We start from the raw sequence: 27,017 nt of genomic DNA, 5'->3' as shown, positions 1-27,017 counted from the left end.
CAATTGCCTCAATGTAGGGAGCAATTGCCTAATTTGTGAACAGTCAACTATCTCGGTGAATTAATGGTATACAATATTCGCTCAAGTAGTAGGCTGCGTTTGCATAATTCAATATCCATTGATGTAAGGCTATAGCTTTGTTATGTTTAGCTAGACACATTGCATTCCAACACATTTTCTTAAATGCACTTCAGGGGTTAGGATTAACTCGTGGTTAACTGGATTGTGGCTTTAAACCTTTAACCCGGTTGTCATAAGAAAAAAAATATCCGGGTTTGCATTAGCCGTTTGCAGTTTACGAAGTTCACAAAGCTGCTGTACCGCCGCTACCCCACACTGGTCAGGAGTTTCATTGGATCAACGCGGACAGAGAACAAACATCATATTAATTTCGGAAAGGAACGTATAAACACATTTGTTGGCCTGTCCGAGACCGATATTGAAAATGTTTTCACTGTCAACAACAGTCCAACCACAGGTAAAGTAACGTAAGCTAGGCAGTGTTGGTGTTTACCAGCTTGCTAGCAGCCACAGTTTTGCTTAGCTAACCTTGGTTTACTTGCAGTCCTTTCTTCCCACATACGGCTACAGTACCTGTCTAATAGTTAACTAATGTTGTTGAGACAATGTTATTGTGCACTTTGCAAGGAATACCTTTCACCGGGGTTTTAAAAATCTTGACGTCTAACGTCACTGCTAACTAGGCTAATTGTTGAGCTACAGCTAGCTAACTAATGCGGTTGTCTGATGCCGCCGGCAAACCAGCGTTGGTGTGTGTCGAACTGCCCCGGGCGTTGTGTTCCTTCTCCCTGGGTAATGGCCGTAACATAAGGAACCTTCGCGGACTAGTTCAATGTGTGACATGGCTAACTGGATAACGTGTGTTACTGTAACGTAAAGATGCCTAGCTACGTCACAGCTCTCCCGTGACAGGATCAACTGTTGAAATGTTGTTAGCGTAGCTGGATATCTAGCTGAGCTATGCCCTTACATAATATCAGGCGGTCAGAACTTGCCACATTGTAATAAGGTCAGGTGTGGGCATGAACATGTGATCATCAGAATATTACCGGGAAGGCCTAACTTTTGTGCATCTTTGCTGTAGTAGGATAGGCTACAGAGCTGGCTTCGACCACAACAGCCGCAGTGGCTAATCTGTCTAATCTGTAGTTCCATAGCCTAAGAGAAAAGTTACGTCGAAACGTTTTTTCGCCGAGCCCTAACGAGTTATCTTCAACAAAGGCTTGTGTATAATCTCCATTTACCAACCGAACTTTTCTGACAGGTGGTGGAACATTCCCCACCCACAGATCAGACAAAATAGCTGCTGTTGTCTTGAAGCAAGACTATAGTTAGCAGGTTGAACTTGATCTGTCTGCCAAATTGCGGCCATGTTGTGGTCGTTAGCGGGTCTTGTTTTTCCCACGGATCTATTTAGGATTAGTACACTTATTAATTTAGTACAACGGTTTATTTTAAATTACAGGTACTACCTTCTTGCCGATGTGCTATTGAGCAAGCTCTTAACTGCTGGTGTGCTGGCTATGCTCATCCGCTAACTGCCTTATTCAATAATACTGCACACTGTCTATATTCATTAAGATTTAGAAACCATCGAATGTAATACAAAACGTGACATATTTACTTTATATTATTCAGCCTACTTGCTCTGAAACATTTTCAAGTTACTCTGCCATCAGAATTTACTGTCAACACCGACATTCATGAACCGACAAGAACTGTGGACATGGGTCATTTAGTGTCTGGTGGCACCTTCGAAGTACAGGCCTAAGCTACACAACAATATTAGAGAACACCAAATTAAAAACATGACACTGCTCTACTCGCTGAGTCTACTTCAAACTCAAATATTGCAAATACAGACAACAGAATTTTTTACCAATTGGTCATTTGGCCTATCATATCTAGCTCAGAGCTGATTGGTTAAAAACAGTGACAGAAATAAGTATCATTCAGGACATGGTTGACTGTACTTTGCCCAAATATATGTTGGTGCATTATTACTGCAGTGGAACCAAGGGGCATTAATTGAGTACCAAAATGAAGAGAATACAGCTACAAACAAACAGTTACACAGTTAAAAGCAGCAATTAACATGGCTGCAATTAACTCAACGACCAGTGTCACATACATATGAAAGAACATTTTAAATGCAGAAAAACATTAAACCCTGTAAAATCTCACAAACGTTTTGCTGTAAAAACTTCCATCTCTGGTTTTATGAAAAACGAACGATCGGGACTGACTTTCAACTGCAAAAGACAGCAGGCTAAATCCTGAAAAGATCCACACGGAGTGAACATTAAACAAACTTCAAGAATGCCACTGTTAGGCAAAACACTTACAGTTGATCAGGGTTATTCAGCTCATGTCCTGGAGGTCCAATGCTCTTGTGGATTTTGTTTCAACCTGGTTGGTAGCATGCACCTGGCGTTCCACGTCTGAAACAGCCTCTTATTGGAAACAACTCTATTGCTAAATCAAATTTAACCCCTCTTCAGTCCACCCTCAGCCCTCCATTTGGACAAGTGTCCCAAATGCTGAGGGAATGATAATGACCAAGGGTATTGGGGCTAATTAGACTCTCAAAAAGGCCCCTTCCAGTGAGTACAACGATACAGCCTCCATGTGCAAAGTGACATAGTAGTGAAGTGAAAGGCACGTGTTATTTTTGAGCTTGTACAATTTCACACAAAGGAATGGATGGACATGATCCATTTATGACATCTGCATTTGGTTTGTCCAATTCCAGACTCCAGACAAAACACCTCCTAAATTAAATGTTTAATTGTCAATGAGGTTTAATTAAACAAATCTGAGGGATTTGCAAAGATGCCTGTTGCTCATTTTAGTGTCAGTGGACCACAAATTGCGACCTGCATGAAGTTGGGGCCCCCCACCCAACGTAAAACATTTGGCAAAATAGGCTGGTTTGTTTCAATTTTCGTTTGTGCTTTGGAGCATGGGTGAATTGAGTGACTTCAGAATGAAAGAATATACTTTAATATCTAAAAAATGAAAGCAGCACAAACAAAACTTTTGCAGAGGATTTGCATTGGCGGGGGGGGGGGGGCTCACGCTTGTCATATTGCGTAATTTTAGTCACCCAATGCTGATTTGTTGTTATACGCCTAAACACTGTGGAGATCACCCTCAGGTTCACCAGAAACAGGTGCATGGCACTTTGAGCATGTGTGTAGGGTGCAGGGGCTTGTTTGAGATTCATAGGATAAAAAATAAAATAAAAAGATGTTGGATTGGAAGTTGTGGAGTCCACATAACGGTGACCGTCTTAACCAAAAGGCGAAGAATGACATTCTCTGCAATTCATTGTCTCTGCCCGCGATTGAGTGATGATCCCTAATAGAGAACAGCGTCACATCAAAACGATTACACTGGGACAAAAATAATAACTAGCTAATGGGTACTGTCACTTGGACTGTCGCCAAACACCATCCTATAGCCTATTGCTCCGAGAAAGCTTGCGGGGGTGACTGGCTTTGTGTCTTCTGTATATTCTTCCACCTTTCTCGTTTCCATTACTTCATCCAACTTTCCTGTTTCTTCTTCCTGATCACTGTCTTCCACTGGAGGGAATCCTTCCCCCACCTCTTCACTTTTTCCGTCGAAGTTGCAGAAGCGTTTGACTGGCGTTTCGCCGTTTGCCTGATCCTGCTCCGCCTCTCTCTTAGCCTTGACGGCTGCACCTGGGGGACGGCCCCTTTTCCGCGGAGGCCCGTCATAAATCGGGGCTTTACCACGGTTGGTCTTGCGTGGGCGGCCTCTCGGCCTGGGCACATGGACTGGAGGATCGACGCGGGGGTGGATGCGTGGCCTACCGAGTGGCTTAAACACTCTCGGTTCGCTTTCCCGTTTCCTCCTCTTCTCTTCCTCCTCGGGCGTCAGGATCTTCTTTGGTCTGCCCCTTTTCGGTGGAAGTTTACCGGGCCGGCCACGCCGTCTATTGGAAAGGTCAACTGGTTTACCGGGACGGCCACGCTTCTCAGGAGCGAGGTCAACCACTTGGCGAGGTCCACTCGGATATGGCTTGCATGTCACCTTCAGCATTCTGGCTTTTGAAAACACCATTTTTTTGGGTCTACCTCTCTTAGTTGGCTTGGGGACTGATCTTTTTGGTCTGCCCCTTCCCTTATTCAGTGTTATGGGGATGGTACCCATTTTGGAGACCATCCCTTGGGGTCGACCCCTTCCTTTAGGTGTTGAGGGGTTACCATGAGGTAACACTTCATCTGACTTGGAGATTGATCTTTCTTTAGGGGGCCTGCCCCTTCCCCTCTTCAGTGTTGAGGAGCTATTTGACAATATTTCATCTGACTTGGAGACTGAGCTTTCTTTAGGAGGTCTGCCCCTTCCCTTCTTAGGTGTTGTGGAGCTATTAGACAATATTTCATCTGATTTGGAGACCGATCTTTCTTTGGGCAGTCTACCCCTTCCCCTCTTCAGTGTTGAAAGGCTGCCATTAGATGAGATTTCATCTGACTTGGAGAGCGATCTTTCTTTGGGGGGTCTGCCCCTTCCCCTCTTCTGTGTTGAGGAGCTATTAGACAATATTTCATCTGACTTGGAGAGCGATCTTTCTTTGGGCGGTCTGCCCCTTCCCCTCTTCTGTGTTGAGGAGCTATTAGACAATATTTCATCGGACTTGGAGAGCGATCTTTCTTTGGGGGGTCTGCCCCTTCCCCTCTTCTGTGTTGAGGAGCTATTAGACAATATTTCATCTGACTTGGAGAGCGATCTTTCTTTGGGCGGTCTACCCCTTCCCCTCTTCTGTGTTGAGGAGCTATTAGACAATATTTCATCTGACTTGGAGAGCGATCTTTCTTTGGGCGGTCTACCCCTTCCCCTCTTCTGTGTTGAGGAGCTATTAGACAATATTTCATCTGACTTGGAGAGCGATCTTTCTTTGGGCGGTCTACCCCTTCCCCTCTTCTGTGTTGAGGAGCTATTAGACAATATTTCATCTGACTTGGAGAGCGATCTTTCTTTGGGCGGTCTACCCCTTCCCCTCTTCTGTGTTGAGGAGCTATTAGACAATATTTCATCTGATTTGGAGAGCGATCTTTCTTTGGGCGGTCTACCCCTTCCCCTCTTCTGTGTTGAGGAGCTATTAGACAATATTTCATCGGACTTGGAGACTGATCTTTCTTTGGGCGGTCTACCCCTTCTCTTAGGTGTTGAAGGGCTATTAGACAATATTTCATCGGACTTGGAGACTGATCTTTCTTTGGGCGGTCTACCCCTTCTCTTAGGTGTTGAAGGGCTATTAGACAATATGTCATCTGACTTGGAGACTGATCTTTCTTTGGGCGGTCTACCCCTTCTCTTAGGTGTTGAAGGGCTATTAGACAATATTTCATCTGACTTGGAGACCGATCCTTTCTTAGCTGGCCTGCCCCTCCCCCTCTTGGGGGTTAAGGAGTTACAATTAGGCAGGTTTCCACCTGACTTCTCTTCCGTGCCCGGCACATCCACCTGCAACTCTTCAGACATGGTTGCCTCTGTTTCCACTTCCAGTTTGGTCTCCCTTCCCTCCACCGGAACTCTCCCCGGTTTGGTGCCTTTCTCAGAGGGGCGTGGGATCTTCAGGGGCTCACCGCTGTAAAACAAAGCAGTTATACACGAGTCCCTTCATTGTTTTCGAAAATTTCACATTTTGGTTGGAAAAATAAAACAGTTCTGTGTTTCCTAATTTGTAAATAATCCAGGAACTCTTAACCAGAGCTTATTTAATTTTTATGTCGAACTCTCTATATAAATGGTATTCGGACAGGACAACTAATGTCAAGGCATCAACAGCTGCTGTGTTCACCGGACTCAAGTGTACAGAAAGGCCGGTTAATTTTGTTCACCTGTGTAGAGCTTTGTCTGCTTAATGTTCTGTGTTTAACAAAAGAAGCACCAGGTCTTTCCAGTCCAACTGAAGACTGCACCACGCCGACTCACACAGGCACCTTGGACTTCCACAAAAACGTTTAAAATACCCATTTGAGTGTTTCACATCAACAGTGTCTAGTTAAAGTATATTTGATTCAAGTGCACAACAAAATGTTAATGGCGATATTTTTGCTCAAAACATTTTCCTTGCCATAGCAACAATGATTTTGCAGGTAGGTGCTGCAGATACACAACTCAAGCAACGCAGAGTAGAGGATCTGCTAGAAGCGAAGCGTTTGCTTGGAGCAACAGGGCTTGGTCGTTGGTTTAGTTTGTCCCCGGTCTAGGTATTTTCATGAAACTAAGTCTGACATCAATAGAAAAACAAGTGACTAGTCACCTGTATTCCTAAGTCATTGCTCTGAAAAATCACATCAGTTTCTGGTCGTTGTCAACCTGCTTCTATAGCGAATGTTTTCCCCCCCCCTTGTCTAATTGTTTAATTTTACGCGTTAATTTTCCATGCATTTCCAGTGCTTCTCAATGGGGTAGGCTATAATTGTGTCTCGCGGAAGACATGCAAGTACAGTGGAAAAATCATTTACATTTTTTATTTTCTGTAAACCATTATTCCTTCATGGAAATACACTGAGTACACATTTATGACAAACTATTAAATAGGATGTCAGTTTCCCCAAGAATCCTAAAACAGCTGTACGGTAACATTTCCACAGAATCAGCAGTCTTTTTTAATCTGTCATCCACATATCAAAGACACAGGGATTTGTGATAATTTCTTGGCGATAATCACCCAGCCCTACAACTATTTTAGTATTTAATGTTTACACAAATGCTTTTGTTAATGTACAGACCTACATTTTGGACAGGTATTGTATTAAATGCCTTCATGCATACATAATTCTGGTGAGTTAAGTAAAATAAACAAATGTTTAACTAATACGTTGGAATGTATTAAGTACTACTGTTACATCTTTGAGTATTTAGGAAGGTCATTTTGACTTTGAAACATTATTGAAATACTGTCATTCCATTTATTCCCATTGAGGACTATATGGAGGGAAGAAAAACCAAGATCTGGAGAGCCAGCAAGGTCCTATAACCACTCAATTTGTATTATTTTTGTCTTCTAAAACTGAAACCTTTGATAGTTGCCTCATTCTGCTGGGGGTACTCAATGCTACTGAGTAGCATCATTGCTCCACTCTAGCAATCTTAGAATGTGTGCCGAATTATATGTAATAATGGCTTAGGCAGTTTATCAATGCACGGCAGAATAATCCTGCTTTTAGCAAGCGTAGGTCTGTGTATGAAATCTGCCTACTCACCGGATTTCATTGAGACCACACACTGGCACCTTTTGTAGGAAGTGGTATTGGCACCTTTTGTAGGAAGCACAGAATGTTGGTGCTTAAAATAAAATGACTAGACAGTAGGTAATGCATAAGAAGCAGAAGGACAGGTCACATGGGCCTCCAATTGCACAAACCGCTGCCTTTGGTGAATGCCCAAACCGAATTGCAATTTTTCATGAAAACGCACACTGCCCAGTTATTTGGGCAGTGGAAATGCAGCCTATTTCAAAATCAATTTCAGAGCTGACATACCGGCAGCCTACGTTGGGGCTTTGCACTGGATGATTTTTATGGTTCTTAGTGATTTTGACACTTTGAACAACGCTATATGAACCCGTTCACCCCCCGAAAAAAGTAAATATGCCCATCACAATAATTCAATGTTTGCTAAACGCTCAAAATCAACTAGGCATTGAAGAACAAAAATGCAAATACATGCTAGAATGGGCAAGTGGCATCTAACTAAACCATGCAAGGTTCGCTTTGACATTTGTACCAATATGTAGGGAGTTTATACACCCCTCTTAGTGATGTATTTCATGGTGACAGGCTCTCAACAAATGCGGCTCCTTTACTGGTTTATTCACCAACAGTTATGGTTTTGATAACGTTTAGCAACTTTTCCAACTTCTGCGGCGAATGAGAAACGTTTGCCGCCGCTACGGCGTGCGCACGGACAAGCACAAAGGAAGGTGTTTGCGGCATGAGACCATGCAAAAACAATACGCCGGGAACCACAAAAAGACTAATCAGTGCTGAGACGTCGACGCGTATTAAGGAGCCAATATAATGATTCCCGATGAAAAGTTTTGTAAAGCCGATGGGCTATATTTGCATGGTCATGATACGTATTGTAATTAGTTCGACTGAGCACAGGTTCAGCGTCTGAACTGCGTTATATACAGCTTTCGAACAGTGATAGCCATACAACTCGCATTATTTAAGAAAAAGCCCGAGTTGAAAGCAAGTTGTAAATATTTTTACTGTAATTACTTAATGTTACTGATGATGTTAGGAAGCAGCGAGATAAAAAAATAAACATCTAAAAGGCCGGGAATGCATGTCACACATTACTGTACACACTACCTCATACCTGCTATTAGCCACAACAGTCCGAACATGATTACTGTACAGGCTACAAGGGGTGTTGTATGTATCTCCGTAGTTTGCTAACGTTACTACGACCGCAACAAAGCGTAGTCCAGGTTTGATGTTCAATTAGCTAACGTTATCTAGCCAATTGACAGGCTCAGCTAGCTAGCGTTGTGATTGTATAAACCACGTTATTAGCTAGCTATGTTAGCTTGGTTGTTCGATTGCGGCTAATTCCATATAAATACACAATTTATGCATTACCTTGGGAAAACACATTCACCACACGAAGATCTAGAGCTGGTTCTTTCGTTGTAGGTAGCTCGCTAGCCACCCCGTCTGAGAATAATAGCGAAATCTTTGCAGCCTTTTTTGAATTTGCAACCGCTTCCGGTCCACTAACGTTCTTCGAACTAAAGACACCGACCCGTTTTTTGTTCCGCTTCTGCACAAATCTGAGCTTTCATTGTTGTTGGCATATTGCTGCATGCATACTATATACTGTAGCCGAGGATACTACATTTTTAGATAGTTAAATTTACAGTAATTGAACATGTATTTACATAACTCAAATGTCTATAGTGTACTTCTGCCTACTGAATTAAACGTCAGGTGTGTTATATTTCCTTTTTCCTTCCATCATTTATTTCTTCCTGTTCTTCACTATCTATTAGGAACACATGTTGGGATCAGACCCAAAGGGTATAAACGATAAATTGTACTACGTAGGGACCTATGTTAAATTGGTCTTGCCCAAAATGTAGTTTTATACTAAAAAGGGACTTGTCTTGAACTCACGTGAAACTCTTTTGTGCCTTCTGATAGGTCACTGTCCCCCTGAGTCACCTGATTAACGCCCTCCACTCCCTGAAGAGTTCGGTGGGAAGCAGCAGTAGTGCCACTGTTAAACGCAGAGAGCAGGCCTCAGAACAGGACTTGGAGAGCACAGAGGTAAAAAAACACACACACACACACCCCCATTACGGAATGCTGGCCTGCCAAGTACCAAGGCAAAGTACACCTTTGTATCATGCTTGCGTTTTTATTTGATACAACACTTATGTACTATTGTTCTTGTATTTTATTTTAATTTAGGGCTTCAGACTAGTATTTCTGCATTGTTGTGTATATTGCAGAGAATAGTGCATTATACTGTAGAATTCCATATTAAATACTTTGTCTTAACTATAGTAGTACTACATTAGTTAATCAGCTATTTGTCACCCCTTCTGTTTCCCCATAACTCTATTTCCACCAACCCTACAAGTTAAGGGCTTGTGCTATGTTGCGTGCAGGTTGTAGATTTGTGTGAAAATGGACAGGAGAGAACAAAACGTGCCAATAATTACAAACAAAAAGACAGCGTTAAATACTGAGGATAGTGACCGCCCGTGCTGTGCACGTATATTTGTAGGCCGCGTGGTGCCTGAGGGACCTGGGCTTGTCTGACCTGGGCGTGCAGCAGCTGGACGAGCTGGTGGCCGGTGCACTTCCACACTTGAGCCAGCAGAGGGCGGCGTCCACATCCATCCTCAGCCCGCGGGCCTGGAGCGTCTCCCACTGTTCCACGCCCTCCTTCTTCCGCAACAAGCATGGTGAGGCTGAGGACCGTCGATTTGACACTGTGACCTAACTCTGCCGGTTGGAGAACGTTGATGGCAATCTTCAGCCCTGAACACAATCACTGTGTTTTTGGCACTCGCCGTTTTGTAGTAATGACTGTAATTGGACTGGATTTTGTGGGGGGAGAGTTGCACTTCTGTGTGTAGCTTAGGCCCATGTCCAAGAGAATGTTTGCGGTTCAATCAATCCCATGTATTTTATAAATACTTTTTTTTTTTTTTATGTCAGCAGTTCCCATGGTGCTTTGACAGATGCCCAGCCTGACACCCCAAAGAGCATCTGGTTGACTATTATTGCAGCGTAGCATTTTTCGGTGATTATAGCGTTGTTGTTTTTTGCACAGTGCTGATTTGTCTTTTTTTTTTTTAAGAATTCATTTTGTGTCATTGATGTCAAATACTTGATTTTGGATGGAGATGGTTAAAAAGGTCAATGGGAGGAGTTAACTTGGTCCTAAGCTGTTCCATCCATCCATCTTCTTCCGCTTATCCGGGGCCGGGTCGCGGGGGCAGCAGTCTAAGCAGGGATGCCCAGACTTCCCTCTCCCCAGACACTTCCTCTAGCTCTTCCGGGGGGACACCGAGGCGTTCCCAGGCCAGCCGGGAGGCATAGTCCCTCCAGCGTGTCCTAGGTCTTCCCCGGGGTCTCCTCCCGGTGGGACGGGACCGGAACACCTTCCCAGGAAGGCATTCCGGAGGCATCCGAAAAAGATGCCCAAGCCACCTCAGCTGACCCCTCTCGATGTGGAGGAGCAGCGGCTCTACTCTGAGCTCCTCCCGGGTGACCGAGCTTCTCACCCTATCTCTAAGGGATCGCCCAGCCACCCTGCGGAGAAAACTCATTTCGGCCGCCTGTATCCGGGATCTTGTCCTTTTGGTCATGACCCAAAGCTCATGACCATAGGTGAGAGTAGGAACGTAATTTGACTGGTAAATCGAGAGCTTCGCCTTGCGGCTCAGCTCTTTCTTCACCACGACAGACCGATACATCGACTGCATTACTGCAGAAGCTGCACCGATCCGTCTGTCAATCTCCCGTTCCATCCTTCCCTCACTCGTGAACAAGACCCCTAGATACTTAAACTCCTCCACTTGAGGCAGGCACTCTCCACCAACCTGAAGTGGGCAAGCCACCCTTTTCCGACTGAGGACCATGGCCTCGGATTTGGAGGTACTGATTTTCATCCCCACCGCTTCACACTCGGCTGCAAACCGTCCCAGTGCATGCTGAAGGTCCTGGTTAGAAGGGGCCAACACGACAACATCATCTGCAAAGAGCAGAGACGAAATCGTGTGGTCCCCAAACCTGACACCCTCCGGCCCCTGGCTGCGCCTAGAAATTCTGTCCATAAAAATTACAAACAGAACCGGTGACAAAGGGCAGCCCTGCCGGAGTCCAACATGCACTGGGAACAAGTCTGACTTACTGCCGGCAATGCGGACCAAGCTCCTGCTTCGGTTGTATAGGGACCTGACAGCCCTTAGCAAAGGACCCAGGACCCCATATTCCCCAAGCACCCTCCACAAGATGCCGCGAGGGACACAGTCGAATGCCTTCTCCAAATCCACAAAACACATGTGGATTGGTTGGGCAAACTCCCATGAACCCTCCAACACCCCGTAGAGGGTATAGAGCTGGTCCAGTGTTCCACGGCCCGGACGAAAACCACACTGTTCCTCCTGAATCCGAGGTTCTACTATCGGCCGTATTCTCCTCTCCAGAACCCTGGCATAGACTTTCCCGGGGAGGCTGAGAAGTGTGATCCCCCTATAGTTGGAACACACCCTTCGGTCCCCCTTCTTAAAAAGAGGGACCACCACCCCGGTCTGCCATCCCAGAGGCACTGTCCCCGACCGCCACGCGATGTTGCACAGGCGTGTCAACCAAGACAGCCCCACAACATCCAGAGACTTGAGGTACTCAGGGCGGATCTCATCCACCCCCGGTGCCTTGCCACCGAGGAGTTTCTTGACCACCTCTGTGACTTCAGCCCGGGTGATGGACGAGTCCACCACTGAGCCCTCATCCTCTGCTTCCTCAATGGAAGACATGTCAGCGGGATTGAGGAGATCCTCGAAGTACTCCTTCCATCGCCCGACGACATCCTCAGTTGAGGTCAACAGCTGCCCACCTCTACTGTAAACAGCGTTGGTAGGGCACTGTTTCCCTCTCCTGAGGCGCTGTATGGTTTGCCAGAATCTCTTCGAGGCCAGCCGATAGTCCTTCTCCATGGCCTCACCGAACTCCTCCCAGGCCCGAGTTTTTGCCTCCACAACCACCCGGGCTGCAGCCCGGTTGGCCTGTCGGTACCCGTCAGCTGCCTCAGGAGTCCCACAAGCCAACCAGGCCTGATAGGACTCCTTCTTCAGCTTGACGGCATCCCTTACTTCCGGTGTCCACCACCGGGTTCGGGGATTGCCGCCTCGACAGGCACCAGAGACCTTATGGCCACAGCTCCGAGCGGCCGCTTCGACAATGGCGGTGGAGAACATGGTCCACTCGGACTCAATATCTCCAACCTCCCTCGGGATCCAGTCGAAGCTCTGCCGGAGGTGGGAGTTAAAGATCTCTCTGACAGGAGACTCGGCCAGACGTTCCCAGCAGACCCTTACAGTACGCTTGGGCCTGCCGAGTCTGTCCAGCTTCCTCCCCCGCCATCGGATCCAACTCACCACCAGGTGGTGATCAGTTGACAGCTCCGCCCCTCTCTTCACCCGAGTGTCCAAGACATACGGCCGCAGGTCAGATGAGACGACAACAAAGTCGATCATCGACCTGCGGCCTAGGGTGTCCTGGTGCCACGTGCACTGATGGACACCCTTATGCTTGAACATGGTGTTCGTTATGGACAAACTGTGACTAGCACAGAAGTCCAATAACTGAACACCACTCGGGTTCAGATCAGGGGGGCCATTCCTCCCAATCACGCCCCTCCAGGTGTCACTGTCGTTGCCCACGTGGGCGTTGAAGTCCCCCAGTAGAACAATAGAGTCCCCAGTCGGAGCACTTTCCAGCACCCCTCCCAGAGACTCCAAGAAGGTCGGGTACTCTGCACTGCCGTTCGGCCCGTAGGCACAAACAACAGTGAGAGACCTATCCCCGACCTGTAGGCGCAGGGAAACGACCCTCTCGTTCACCGGGGTAAACTCCAACACATGGCGGCAGAGCTGGGGAGCTATGAGCAAACCCACACCAGCCCGCCGCCTCTCACCATGGGCAACTCCAGAGTGGTGAAGAGTCCATCCTCTCTCAAGGAGTGTGGTTCCAGAGCCCAAGCCGTGCGTAGAGGTGATCCCGACTACCTCTAATCGGAACCTCTCAACCTCACGCACTAACTCAGGCTCCTTCCCCGCCAGCGAGGTGACATTCCACGTCCCTAGAGCCAGTTTCTGTGTCCAGAGATCGGGTTGTCTAGGCCCCTGCCTTCGACTGCCGCCCGATCCTCTTTGCACCGGCCCCTTATGGTCCCTCCTGTGGGTGGTGAGCCCACGGGAGGGCGGCCCCACGTCACCCGTTCGGGCTGAGCCCGGCCGGGCCCCATGGGGGAAGGCCCGGCCACCAGGCGCTCGCATTCGAGCCCCAACCCCGGGCCTGGCTCCGGGGTGGGGCCCCGGCTGCGCCATACCGGGCGACGTCACGGTACTCAAAATTGTATTCTTCATTAAGGGGTTTTGAACCGCTCTTAGTCTGACCCGTCGCCTAAGACCTGTTTGCCTTGGGAGACCCTACCAGGGGCATATAGCCCCAGACAACATAGCTCCTAGGGTCACTCGGGTACTCAAACCCCTCCACCACGTTAAGGTGGCAGTTCTTGGAGGGGCCTAAGCTGTTCATTTTCTTGAAATGTAAACGCAAAACCTAGATTCAAGCCAATGTCTCAAGGTGCTGGAACAAGTGTTTGGAATGAGTGCTTTTGATATGACATTCTCCACAGTCACCGTTCAGCTTAACTCATCAGACCCAATTACGTGTTTTCGGTCCATGATCGTTGCTAGGTAACGTCACCACTGTATCGCCTACCTGCCTGATTAGGGATTTCTGCTGAGACACACTTTTTGTGTATGTTTTAATGCTCTACAAACGTTACCATTGATATGAATATGCTCATCCAACTCTCCTTTCATTGTTTTTCTAGGGTTCTCTGGTGGAAAACTGGGCACGAATTCCCCCGTTTTCTGCCGGCAGTTTCCCTCCCCTCTTCAGAACATTTGCACAGAGCTCCAGTACTGGCCAGGTAAAAGAACAAACATTGTATTCAATTTAAATAAGGTAACCAAAGTAAATGTCTGGCATAAGTCCCAAATCGTGTGAATGTCAACAATAAAATGCCAGTAAAAACCAAAGCAAGCCTGTTCTACCTCTTGGTGTTGACATATTGTATTCTAGAGAGAGAGTTTATCCAATTGAATGTTGGAGGACATGGTGTTTTTTTGTATTCTTCTCCCATTTTTGAGTGCCATAATGAAAAAATCAGAAGGTGATTTGAAATGTAACAACAACAAAAATTATACAGGAAAAAAACTGAACACATTAGTGGAGGGACATGTCAAATGCAGATGCTTCCATGCAGGTGTGCTGCCTGATACAATTAAGTAATTAAAAGTAATCTTATCATGCTCTGTGGCGTGTATAAAAATGCTGAGCCGGTCCAGTTGACCTCAAATTTGGGTCAAGATGGCGAAATGAAAGGATCAATGTTTTGCACACTGCTCTCCACCATTATCATCATCATCATCATCAAAACACACACTGAGGGAAAATCTTTTGGAAGAACGGTGTTCCATCCCTCCAGTACAGTTCCTCAGACATTGCAGAATCTATGCTAAGGCACACTGAAGATCTTCTGACAGCTCGTGGCCCAACACCTTACTGAGACACTTCATTTCGATTTTTCCTTCGATTTGTCACCCGTTCGTATGTTTCCCTTTTTGTCCAGTGTGGCTCCAAAGCAGAGGCTTTAAAACTCTAAGGAAACACAAGCGCCTGCAGGAAAGCTTTGAGCGTCCCATGGAACCAGGTGGCTTCACACCATCCTTTATGAAGGTGAGACATCTGTTTACCTCAGGTCATGTCCATTGGGTGTTTTGAAACTTAGGCCAAAGCCAAGCAGTTTTTTTTTGGATGAAGGCCAATTGTGCCTCAAAGTTTTGAAGCATTTTTCCCTAATGAACCTGACCCAGGCGTCATTGGTAACATGTCTGTCTCTTGCAGGGCTTTCTGACACGTGACAAAGGGCTGGAGGTGGAAAACTTAAACAAGCTCCTGAAGAACAAGAACATTCCAGAAGGTCAACAAGATTCCTTCAAGACCGGGTTTGCGGAGGGCTTTTTGAAATCCCAAGCACTTACGCAACGCACACAAGGCAAGTGTGACACACACATTACACTTCATGAGACGAAAAGGCTATGTCATGTCCATGTTCAGTAGGACATGACATAACTGACCATGTTAAAATCGAAGCCCAAGCAAGTCATTCCGAATTAACACATTTAGTACCTGCCTTCGTTTCACCACCCGGTCTGACCTATGTTCAGACCTCCTTCAATGCTGTCAAGAGTTTCAGAACATAAATGCCATCGGCTACAGTAGAGCAGTGAGCATTCAACCAGGATGTCTGTACTGGCACTTAAATACTGACTGTTACAGGAGTGAGTGTTAAGACGTTATATGTTCGGACATGAAACTGATTCCGGGTGACATTCTGCCCTTCCCTGCAGACTCTCTGAGGAGGACCAGACTGGTGCTGCTGGTTCTGTTCCTGGCTGGGCTTTATGGCCTCTCCAAGACCCCCTTCCTATCGGGTAAAGGAAACCTTTTCGTCTTGTCCCTCAAATCAAGTCTTGTAAGACCTTCACTTTGGCATGGGGTGTGATTTGTGTTTAAAATATCGGTCTGGAGTTTGGGCTTCAGCCCAGCTCCCATCCTCACTACAGAGGGGGAAATTGTCGTAGTTCATACACAATCTCTGACACTGACATTTGTATTTTCACCCATTATTTCCATCAATTTGTTTTGCTGAATGCTTGTAAATGACAGCGACATGTTGGCAAACTTAAAGTGAATTAGAACCGTAGCTAAACGCGGGTTTGCATCTGTGCAGTGTGCTTTCGAACCTTAACCCAACCGTTCTTGACAGTGCGATTCCGAACCACATCAGGCCTGGACTCGGCTGTGGACCCGGTTCAGATGAAGAACGTGACCTTCGAGCACGTCAAAGGGGCGGAGGAGGCCAAGAACGAGCTGCAGGAGGTGGTGGAGTTCCTTCGAAGCCCGGAGAAGTTCACTGTCCTCGGGGGGAAACTGCCGAAAGGTACGGCGCCCTGCGGGGCTTTGTCACGGCCTCCGGGTTTGGGCCCAGTCAGCTGGCACCAACTGCGGGAACACTGTACTCTGTCTCACCCGTCTCTAGGGATCTTGCTGGTGGGGCCCCCCGGGACCGGGAAGACCCTGTTGGCGAGGGCCGTGGCCGGCGAGGCCGACGTTCCCTTCTATTACGCCTCCGGCTCGGAATTTGACGAGATGTTCGTGGGTGTTGGAGCCAGCCGCATCCGGAACCTCTTCAGTGAGTCGCGCCGTCTCTTCAGAACCTGAGCCTGACGTTCTCCCCGTCACTGGCTCCTTTATTTCCCCCGGTACCTGAACGTTAGCCGGGTTGTATGTGAGCCCGCGAGTGCTGGTCTTTGTATAGGCCGTTAGACTTTCCAAGGCACAGATCGGCTGCGTTTGGGACAGTGGAGTCCTTCGTTGGACTGAAATGCAATTCTTCAGTATGTTCATTCTGTGTTTTTCGAGTTATCTGGAAACAAATCGATACGTGTGGTTTTGTGGTGGGGGGGAACATAAACAGTAGCAGTAATAACGTGTGCTTTAAAGGCAGGGGTGGGTAAACTAAGGCGCAGCAGGTAATAAAATAGTTTTGAGGAGAGGTAAAACATAACTCACTCACTCTGGTACATCTGAATTTGAATTGAAATTATTCAGACATAATAATAGAAATACTGTGTAAGTATTTTAATGATTGCCCTTTTCTGATCTGCAAATAATTTAATGTGGCCCCCGAGCTGAAGATTTTGCTCTGTTTAAAGGTGCGTGCGTGCGTGTGTATATACCATAGACTGTAAAAAAAATGGACGACGCCCTTTTGCTCTTTTCCATTGGTGAAAAATGAAGCCACCAGTGTCCTGATACGGCGCTGACATCTTGGACTTGCGTCTGCGCAGATAGCGATCTTGGGACCAGTTCTGCGCAGTAGTTATGCGCAGTAGCGAGCAGGAAGTAAAGCCGTACAGCCGCAAAATCAACGGCCCCACCCCTGTGCCCCGCCCTCACTCTCCCTCGCAGAATGCGCATACCGTAATCAATCGCAAGTCCAAGTACAGTACAACCTTTGCTTGTTAAACCTAGACGATATGTTATAGCCTAACTTACATCATGTTTAACCTTAATTTAGAATAGGCCTAATACAAAAATAATTGGTAACTTCTAGCTAACGATCACCTGCTAGCTATTAACATGGCTATTAACGAGGCTTGTTGTCTTTTAGCTAACGTTAGCTAGCCCATTACATTTATTTACTAATTAAATAGCTTATAAATGTAACTTACCGAAAAAAATTCAAAGATCGATTGGAAATGCCAGATCGGTTAGCACAATGTACTGCAGAACAACCCATTATGTCCGTGTGAAATTATATCAATTATGGAAATTTTGAGATTAAATGTAAAGTTCCAATCTCCTCAGTCCTCCGAAGATTCAGTGGCTCCTCGGCTCAGATAGCTGTCAATCACAGCTGTGAATCACGACGTCACACCATCGTTTTTAGAGCATTAAATAACTAACTAAAAACAAACTTATTTTAAAAACAAACTCTTGAATTTACATTAGCGTGATACAAACTACAGTAAATGACAGAAACCAGCTTCGGAAAAAAGATATTTGAAGGGTAATTTAATTGTTTAGTTGGTCTCGCGTCCCATTGAATAACATGGGGAGGGTGGGGTTTATGACCTATACTGGGACCACTCACCAGGGGGCGATCGAGACGTTTTGGCTTCACTTTTCAGGGCTTGTGCGGCACGCTTGGTATATACATATACACTCACCTAAAGGATTATTAGGAACACCTGTTAAATTTCTCATTAATGCAATTATCTAATCAACCAATCACATGGCAGTTGCTTCAATGCATTTAGGGGTGTGGTCCTGGTCAAGACAATCTCCTGAAGTCCAAACTGAATGTCAGAATGGGAAAGAAAGGTGATTTAAGCCATTTTGAGCGTGGCATGGTTGTTGGTGCCAGACGGGCCGGTCTGAGTATTTCACAATCTGCTCAGTTACTGGGATTTTCTCGCACAACCATTTCTAGGGTTTAAAAAGAATGGTGTGAAAATGCCTTGTTGATGCTAGAGGTCAGAGGAGAATGGGCCGACTGATTCAAGCTGATAGAAGAGCAACTTTGACTGAAATAACCACTCGTTACAACCGAGGTATGCAGCAAAGCATTTGTGAAGCCACAACACGCACAACCTTGAGGCGGATGGGCTACAACAGCAGAAGACCCCACCGGGTACCACTCATCTCCATTACAAATAGGAATTTGCACGAGCTCACCAAAATTGGACAGTTGAAGACTGGAAGAATGTTGCCTGGTCTGATGAGTCTCAATTTCTGTTGAGACATTCAGATGGTAGAGTCAGAATTTGGCGTAAACAGAATGAGAACATGGATCCATCATGCCTTGTTACCACTGTGCAGGCTGGTGGTGGTGGTGTAATGGTGTGGGTGATGTTTTCTTGGCACACTTTAGGCCCCTTAGTGCCAATTGGGCATCGTTTAAATGCCACAGCCTACCTGAGCATTGTTTCTGACCATGTCCATCCCTTTATGATCACCATGTACCCATCCTCTGATGGCTACTTCCAGCAGGATAATGCACCATGTCACAAAGCTCGAATCATTTCAAATTCGTTTCTTGAACATGACAATGAGTTCACTGTACTGAAATGGCCCCCACAGTCACCAGATCTCAACCCAATAGAGCATCTTTGGGATGTGGTGGAACGGGAGCTTCGTGCCCTGGATGTCCATCCCAAAAATCTCCATCAACTGCAAGATGCTATACGATCAATATGGGCCAACATTTCTAAAGAATGCTTTCAGCACCTTGTTGAATCAATGCCACGTAGAATTATGTGTATATGTATGTATTTGTATGTATTTATGCATGTATGTATCCCACCTCCCTGTATTTTTCATCTCTACAGGGGAGGCCAAAGCCAATGCTCCTTGTGTGATCTTCATCGACGAGTTGGACAGCGTTGGCGGGAAAAGAATAGAGTCTCCCATGCACCCCTACTCCAGGCAAACCATCAACCAGCTTCTGGCAGAGATGGATGGGTATGTTTCCAATGGGCTTGTCTGGGTAGAAAAAGTTTTTAGAAATTACTAGAATTGGGAGGCTCTGCCTGAAATGAGTTTTTCTGTTACGAAATGCTGTGACCACCGAAGCCATTCAAATATTTGTCCTGTTTTGGTAATGGGTCACTTCTGAGAAACCCGCAGAAAAACATTTTGGTTACTGGCCCAGAAATCGGGACAGCCAGGCTGCTCTCGGCTTCTCTCTGATGGGGAACAACCTGACATGACCCTAAACCGTGTCATGTGCGCCCACAGGTTCAAAACAAACGAAGGGGTCATCATCATTGGAGCAACAAACTTCCCAGAGGCTTTAGATAAGTATGTCAAAGGTTTGTTCTTGTAACTTGTTGCCAGATTGAGTGTTTTTCCAGTGTCTGTGCTGCATTGAGTGCAGACTGACTTGTTAACACACAACTAAACCAGCGTGGAACTCCCCTTGTCAACCGCCCTCCACTTCCCAGTGCTCTGATCCGGCCAGGACGTTTTGACATGCAGGTCACCGTCCCCAAGCCAGATGTCAAGGGGCGCACGGAGATCCTCAACTGGTACCTCAAGAAGATCAAAGTGGACCCCAGTACGTGTCTGTGTTTGTGTGTGTGTGTCTGTCTCTGTGTGTGTGTGTGTGTGTCTGTCTCTCTGTGTGTGTTTGAGTGAGAGCCCTGGGTTGACCATCACTTCAGTCTATTTCATATCAGCGTGCTGGAAACCTCAAAGAAACGTTATGTATGTAGGTCTAATAACATTTCCGAGCGCTAGTGGCTTCGTTAAAGACGCTGGCCCTCACCACCCTGCTTCCTCACGCAGACGTCCAGGCGGGCATCATCGCCCGGGGCACCGTGGGCTTCTCCGGGGCCGATCTGGAGAACCTGGTTAACCAGGCGGCGCTGAAGGCGGCGGTGGATGGCAAAGACATGGTGACCCTCAAAGAGCTGGAGTTTGCCAAGGACAAGATCCTCATGGGTGAGACCTGTGGCTAATGTGGATGAAAATAGAAATGCAAATCCCCCCCCCCCCCCACTCACTCCGCCTCACGCCCCCCCCCCCCCCCCCCAGGTCCGGAGAGGAGAAGTGTGGAGATTGACCAGAAGAACAAGGAGATCACTGCCTACCACGAGTCAGGCCACGCCATTGTGGCGTACTACACCAAGGACGCCATGCCCATCAACAAGGCCACCATCATGCCGAGAGGTCCCACCCTGGGCCACGTGAGTAGATACGGAACGTCGGGGATGTCGAAAATGTGGGCAAGGGTTGCGCTTGTGTCCGCTCCTCATTACTCTTCTCTACCCCCTCCGGGGCCTCCTCTCAGGTGTCCATGCTCCCGGATGATGACCGGTGGAGCGAGACGCGCGCGCAGCTCCTCGCCCAGATGGATGTCAGCATGGGAGGCCGCGTGGCCGAGGAGATCATATTCGGCAACGAGTTCATCACCACCGGTAGGGGCCGAGGGAGTCGGGGGAGTCTGGGTGGGAGAGGCGTTTTAGAATCCTGTTTGGGTTTTTTCAGCACCATGCACTCACTGAATGAGCCCCTTAGGTCTTGTAGCCTGTTTAGAATCTTCCAGAAGTCCAGGTCTGAACACATTATACAGGAAATAAATGTTTTTGGGTTCTCTCCCCCCCCCAGGTGCATCAAGTGACTTTGACGCCGCAACCAAAATTGCAAAAATGATGGTGACCCGATTTGGAATGTGCGAGAAGGTACGTGTCTGGAGTGCAGACGTTTGGTCGGCAGATGAAGTCCTGTAGCAATTTCTTCTCAGTAACCTGAAACGGAGGACACGTTTAAATTAGCCTCATTGGCATGTGTGTTAACTACCCCATGTTGTGCGAATACCACTGCATATATCCTCTACATGAACATTGAGACAGTGGTGAATGGAGGAGGGTTGTGTACATTGGTTTCACCATTTATAAGTAAAAATAACAAAGCCTAAATTATACATATATTGCCTTTTTCCAGGCAACAGAGTAACAGGACGTTCTAGACAAAGGTTTCTTGTTAGTCAGGTGTTCCTTCACATCATCCTTGCTGGCATAGTAGAGCTGTAGTTTACAGTTTACAGTTAGAAATCATTCAGTTGAACTAAATTCATTAAAGTCCTAATCACCGGATATTACACGAGAAATACGCTTTTTACACGTATGGCCACGCTAAAGGCCTCCCCTCTCCCACCGCGCTGGAACCTTTATACATGCATTCACCTCCTCCCCGCCTAGACCTCTGCAACTCTCTTCTTCCTGGCATCAACTTCATCTCTCCATAAGCTTATAGATGGTCAAAAAAAACTTCCTTTTCAACCAAGTCCTGGCAGCAAGTCACCCCTATCCTCTGGGAACTCCACTGGCTTTCCGTCCCCCAGCACATTGATTGGAAAATTCTTCTGCTCACTTATAAAGCCCTCCGTCTGCTTGCTCCACCCTACCTCTCGGACCTTATTCCCTATGACCAACTGTCTCGGTCACTCCACTCTGCTACAGCTGGTCACCTCATCATCCCCTGGTCCAAGCCACAGAGCTTTGGAGACAGGGGTTTTTGTAGGGCTGCTCCAAGGCTTTGGAACTCGCTTCCACAATCAATCTGTAAATCTGTTACCATCTTCATCCACCAGACAAGCCTTCCCCTAGCCCCTCCCCACTCCCTACATCTAGCCCCTCTCCCTTCCCTTAGCCCCTCCCCACTCCCTACATCTAGCCCCACTCCCTTCCCCTAGCCCCTCCCCACTCCCTACATCTAGCCCCTCTCCCTTCCCCTAGCCCCTCCCCACTCCCTAGCCCGAAAAGCACTATATAAGTTAAATGTATTATTATTATAGTATGTCTAGGATCTTTTAATTCAGATCATTACACATGGAACCAACACATGTGTGTGTGTGTGTGTGTGTGTGTATAGAAACATTGCTCTTTCTCTATTAGTCTGTTTTTCTCCTCTTCTGTTCCTCTAGCTCGGGGTCATGACCTACACCGACCAAACCAAGCAGAGCCCAGAGACACAGGCTGTCATTGAACAGGAAATCAGAAAGCTTTTAAAGGTGAGTTTCCACCTCCATCGTCCTTCCATGCCCCTGATCACTTCTTCAAACCTAGGCCACGCAAGCTTAATGATTTGTCCGTGCTCTTCACTGGAATGGGCTGGGTCCAAGCGAGCCTGTGGGATGTCTCTCAACTGCCCCTAACCGAGTAAGACAGTTCCCTGACTCTTCTTCTGTGGTCTTCAGGATTCGTACGAGCGCGCCAGGGCACTGCTCAAGTCTCACGCCAAAGAGCACAAGAGCCTGGCCATCGCCCTGCTGCAGTATGAGACGTTAGACGCCAAGGAGATCAAGATGATCCTGGAGGGCAAGTCCCTGGAGACCAGATGAGACGTCCCCGGGCGGGGGCGTAACTGGTTAATTAGGGGCTGGGGAGCAATGGACGTTTCCGGACGGACGTCTTGCATGGTGTTGCGAATGTAAATATGCAAACCAAAATTAGGATTTATTTTAAGGTAAACGATCCACGCACATTAAGCACACTGTATTTTGTCTTCCTGCTCATGTCTGGATAATTTTACTTTCCTGATGTTGATTAGAAAGAGGATTGTGGGATTTCTCCCTGTACTGGCACTTTTCCATTGCCCTGGGCATATTCACAAAGCTTTTTTAACTTTGGAAGTGTTCTTCTTGCCATATTCCCATGTTTGTGTGGTTTTTATTTATTTTTTTCTCTCAATGTGCCCTGCCGTTAGTCTGTATTTTGTGCCCTGTACCTACAAATCCAGAAAATCTTGCGCTGGGCCCTCAGAATCACTTGAGACTAATGTATCCTCAGTAACATACTCTTGAGACTTTTTGGAATGTACTTCGATAAGGGATTGGTCTTGAGCCTCAGTTCAGTCTCTCTGGTAAGTCAGAACATTTAATTTATGTATTTATATTAGGAGAAATGTCAGCGCTGTGTGTGTGGAGATTGGGGGTGAAATGCGTAGCCTTGGAATTTCCAGATTGATTACACCTGTTCCATCAGAATCTGCACAGCGAAACAGAATTGAAGCTTTCCAGACACCTTTGTTTTTAAAATGATTTGTAGTCTATTCAAACTCAACATTGGCCTATTGAAACAGGGTTTTGGGATCAACTTGGCCTCTCAATTAATTCAAATCCCAATAGTTGATCTGTTATTTATTAAGGACCTTAAGTTGTCTGGCTCCTAGGTGTAACATTGAAACAACGTTGAACAGTGAACAAGTTGAGAACCTACAACCTCTTGTGTTCTGGTTTATCCCACTTCTACAATAGACCCACTATACACATCTGAACACCAGCTGTCCCGGGCATTGCTTCAGTAAATCTCCTCTTAAGAAAACCTTTCCATTGTATGTTTTTTAGACCCTTTACGCTTGCATTGGACCCAAGGACCTGTCTACTAATTTTCTGCTCAGTTGGCCTGCAAGGGTCAAATGCTTCTGCAAATCATTTGCTTCAGCAATCTAGAAATACCCACCTCTGGTCAGCCAGCATGAATAGTTTCTGCATACTGCTTGAGGCAAGAGCATTGAAATCCTTTGTGTGCAATGTATCAGTTGAGTTGGAAGCATTATGATAGCCACGCTGTTAGCATTTAAGGTATGATATTGATATTTCTTTGTAAAGTACAGTGACAGTAAAACCCCAGTTCCTGGTTACTTATTTATATACTCTGTACAGTTTTGTTTACCCTGCCTTAGTCACACATTTCAAGCTCCTGTTTTCTGCCTTTGACCCAAGTTCAGTTTGTGTATATAGGAATGGGGTTTAACAGGAACACTGTGTATATGTGTATAGATAGATGTTGGCCTGTGTATGGATTGGCTGGCTCTACAATCTACCGATAAGCTTTTCATTCTGTCAGAGGTATATGACGGATGATGTTTAGTAAATATCATTTTTTCTGAAATAAATAAAATGACTCCAAACCCTACAGTGATCCTAACTTGTGTTGAGCTTGGGTTTTTGTGTGTGGTCTGATGCAACTTACCTGAGGTCCACAATTATGCAGCTTGTTTGGCTATTTGCCGATAGACAATTACATTTTTTATATAAGCAGTTATATATTAAACTTTAATCGGCTGTGAAAATGATCTGTCACCAGATTGTATGTACAGTGGGGAGAACAAGTATTTGATACACTGCCAATTTTGCAGGTTTTCCTACTTACTAAGCATGTAGAGGTCTGTAATTTTTATCATAGGTACTCTTCAACTGTGAGAGATGGAATCAAAAATCCAGAAAATCACATTGTATGATTTTTAAATAATGAATTTGCATTTTATTGCATGACATAAGTATTTGATCACCTACCAACCAGTAAGAATTCCGGCTCTCACAGACCTGTTAGTTTTTCTTGTTTTTTTGTTCTCCACTCATTACCTGTATTAACTGCACCTGTTTGAACTCGTTACCTGTATAAAAGAAACCTGTCCACACACTCAATAAAACAGACTCCAACCTCTCCACAATGGCCAAGACCAGAGAGCTGGGTAAAATTGTAGCCCTGCACAAGGCTGGGATGGGCTACAGGACTATAGGCAAGCAGCTTGGTAAAAGGCAACAACTGTTTGCGCAATTATTAGATAATGGAAGAAGTTCAAGAAGGCGGTCAATCTCCCTCGCTCTGGGGCTCCATGCAAGATCTCACCTCGTGGGGCATCAATGATCATGAGAAAGGTGAGGGATCAGTCCAGAATTACACGGCAGGACCGTATTGAGGGGAGGATGGATGGGGCAATGTATCGCGAGATCTTGGCCAACAACCTCCTTCCCTCAGTAAGAGCATTGAAGAAGGGTCGTGGCTGGGTCTTCCAGCATGACAACGACCCAGGGCAACTAAGGGGTGGCTCCATAAGAAGCATCTCAAGGTCCTGGAGTGGCCTAGCCAGTCTCCAGACCTGAACCCAAAATCCCTTAAAATCATACAATGGGATTTTCTGGATTTTTGTTTTGGATTCCATCACTCACAGTTGAAGAGTACCTATGATACAAAGCATGTAGAAGTCTGTAATTTGTAAGTGGGAAACTGCCGATTTTGCAGGTTATCAAATACTTGTTATCCCCACTATGGCTTTTCCGGTCTTTGACCATAATATTACCTGATATTAATTGAACAGAATCTTATTTAACCATTAACACATGGTTTCTTTATTTGTTTAATCAACAAGTTAATGCAAACTCCAATTCTGCTTTTGCAAAAAACACTTTTAATGACCTGTCCATTAAAAAAAAAAAAACGGCATTAATGAGGTGAAGAAACTTTGGGTCATGCTGCAAGACTATAATCCAGAAAACACAAGCAAGTCAACATCAGAATGTCTGTACATTTTAATGTTTCTGAAAGCCCTAGCCTAGACACATTGGGTATTATTTAACTATGTTTATTCAATTGTTAAAAATAAGTACACATTTGTTAACCCAGTGTCCCTGGATTTAATAATAGGTTTTGGTTAAAGAACTGAAAACATTCTGACAAATATGCTCAAATTAGATAAAATACTGAAAAATAATTTGTCTTTAACTTGTAAACTATATACATGTGTGGTTAGATCTGACATTTTTCGTTAACCAAAAATATGCAAAAATACCTTTTTCATAGCAATATAAGACGATACCAGCTTTTGAACATAACCATTGAAAATGTTTTAGCTTTGTGTTTATTTACTAATAAGATTTTTGTGTGTAAAGAATATCTAAAACAGCTTGCAGTTTATATATAACCAATTTCGCCAATTCTGAGAATGCAAAGCATACATTTATTCACACAGATGCAAAACATCAGTAGGACGTAAAAATGGGACAAACCAATGTCCCAATTCAATCAATTGCAGAGAAAGGGAATGCAGTGAGTGTTTGAATAAATTTTCAAGAAGTTGACAGGTTTCGTATCACTATGCAAGGAATACATATTTGAGCGAGTGGGTTGTTTTTAACCTATTTTGAAGGCTGAAATCGTTTAATTCAGCATATTGTAACCCTGTATCATCCATTTCTTCATGTCGTTAAGAAAGTCATAAACACAGGAAGGAAAGCGACACCGTGAATCAGCCCAAACACAATAACTAAGAATATTATTTGGAAAAATATCCTGAATATGTAGCTATCAGAGAAAGCGAGTGCCACCACCCCCAAAATGGTGGACAAAGCTCCTTGCACTATGGGATAGCCCATTTGGGCCAGCGCATCCACAGCTTTCTCGTTAACGTCGTCCTTGGTGCTCGCGACAAAGGCGTAGGAAACATGGGCGGAGAAGTCGACCGAGAAACCGATACAGATGATCAGATTTATCATGGAGATTGAGTTCAGGTGCACGCCCCAAAATGCCATGAATCCTGCCACACCCACAATGACCGAGCCAACGGAGAATGCCACCCACAGAGAACAGAGTGGATTGGGTATCAAGAACAAGGAAATGACCAGCATGACTACTGAAACGACCGCAATAGTCTGGATGGTGTTTGCCACAATTACATTGTACTGGTCAAAGTACACAAATGTCGGGTGATATACTAATAATTTGATGGGACAGTTACTTGCTGTTGTTCTGAGTCCTTTTAGCATGGTCGTCTGTAACTTTGACGTGTTGACGT

The 27,017-nt window shown here is 45.8% G+C and overlaps 1 protein-coding gene and 1 non-coding gene across 3 annotated transcripts; one reads left to right on the top strand and one right to left on the bottom strand.

Moving 5' to 3' along the window:
* The first annotated feature begins 5 nt into the window (after window positions 1-5).
* Window positions 6-24,370, top strand: yme1l1b (YME1-like 1b). 2 transcript variants are annotated; one of them, XM_020044172.2, is made up of 18 exons: window positions 6-478; window positions 9,207-9,332; window positions 9,796-9,976; window positions 14,140-14,238; window positions 14,941-15,047; window positions 15,216-15,366; window positions 15,722-15,805; window positions 16,162-16,314; window positions 16,414-16,566; window positions 19,268-19,400; window positions 19,677-19,739; window positions 19,883-19,995; window positions 20,226-20,381; window positions 20,475-20,626; window positions 20,731-20,857; window positions 21,048-21,121; window positions 22,366-22,452; window positions 22,639-24,370. In XM_020044172.2, the coding sequence occupies exons 1-18, from the start codon at window positions 446-448 to the stop codon at window positions 22,780-22,782; spliced, it is 2,136 nt and encodes a 711-aa protein (XP_019899731.1). In that variant the 5' UTR covers window positions 6-445; the 3' UTR covers window positions 22,783-24,370. The 2 variants fall into 2 exon arrangements, with proteins under 2 accessions (XP_019899731.1, XP_010893636.1); XM_010895334.4 differs by having other exon boundaries at window positions 7-478; window positions 16,141-16,314.
* LOC114831825 lies at window positions 4,980-9,124 on the bottom strand. Its single transcript, XR_004575597.1, has 2 exons — window positions 8,646-9,124; window positions 4,980-5,638 (listed from the first exon to the last, which is right to left on the bottom strand). It is a non-coding gene; the product is annotated as an uncharacterized LOC114831825 (transcript).
* Window positions 24,371-27,017: the final 2,647 nt, after the last annotated feature.

This window comes from Esox lucius, chromosome 3 (genome assembly GCF_011004845.1).
Source record: "Esox lucius isolate fEsoLuc1 chromosome 3, fEsoLuc1.pri, whole genome shotgun sequence".
Lineage (NCBI taxonomy): Eukaryota > Metazoa > Chordata > Actinopteri > Esociformes > Esocidae > Esox > Esox lucius.
This window is presented reverse-complemented; position numbering and strand designations above follow the sequence as displayed.

Coding starts and splice junctions, on each gene's coding strand:
- yme1l1b (XM_010895334.4), top strand. CDS start 446: ATGTTTTCACTGTCAACAACAGTCCAACCACAG. Junction 14,239..14,940: donor AGAGCTCCAGTACTGGCCAG/GTAAAAGAACAA, acceptor CTTTTTGTCCAG/TGTGGCTCCAAAGCAGAGGC. Junction 22,453..22,638: donor AAATCAGAAAGCTTTTAAAG/GTGAGTTTCCAC, acceptor TGTGGTCTTCAG/GATTCGTACGAGCGCGCCAG.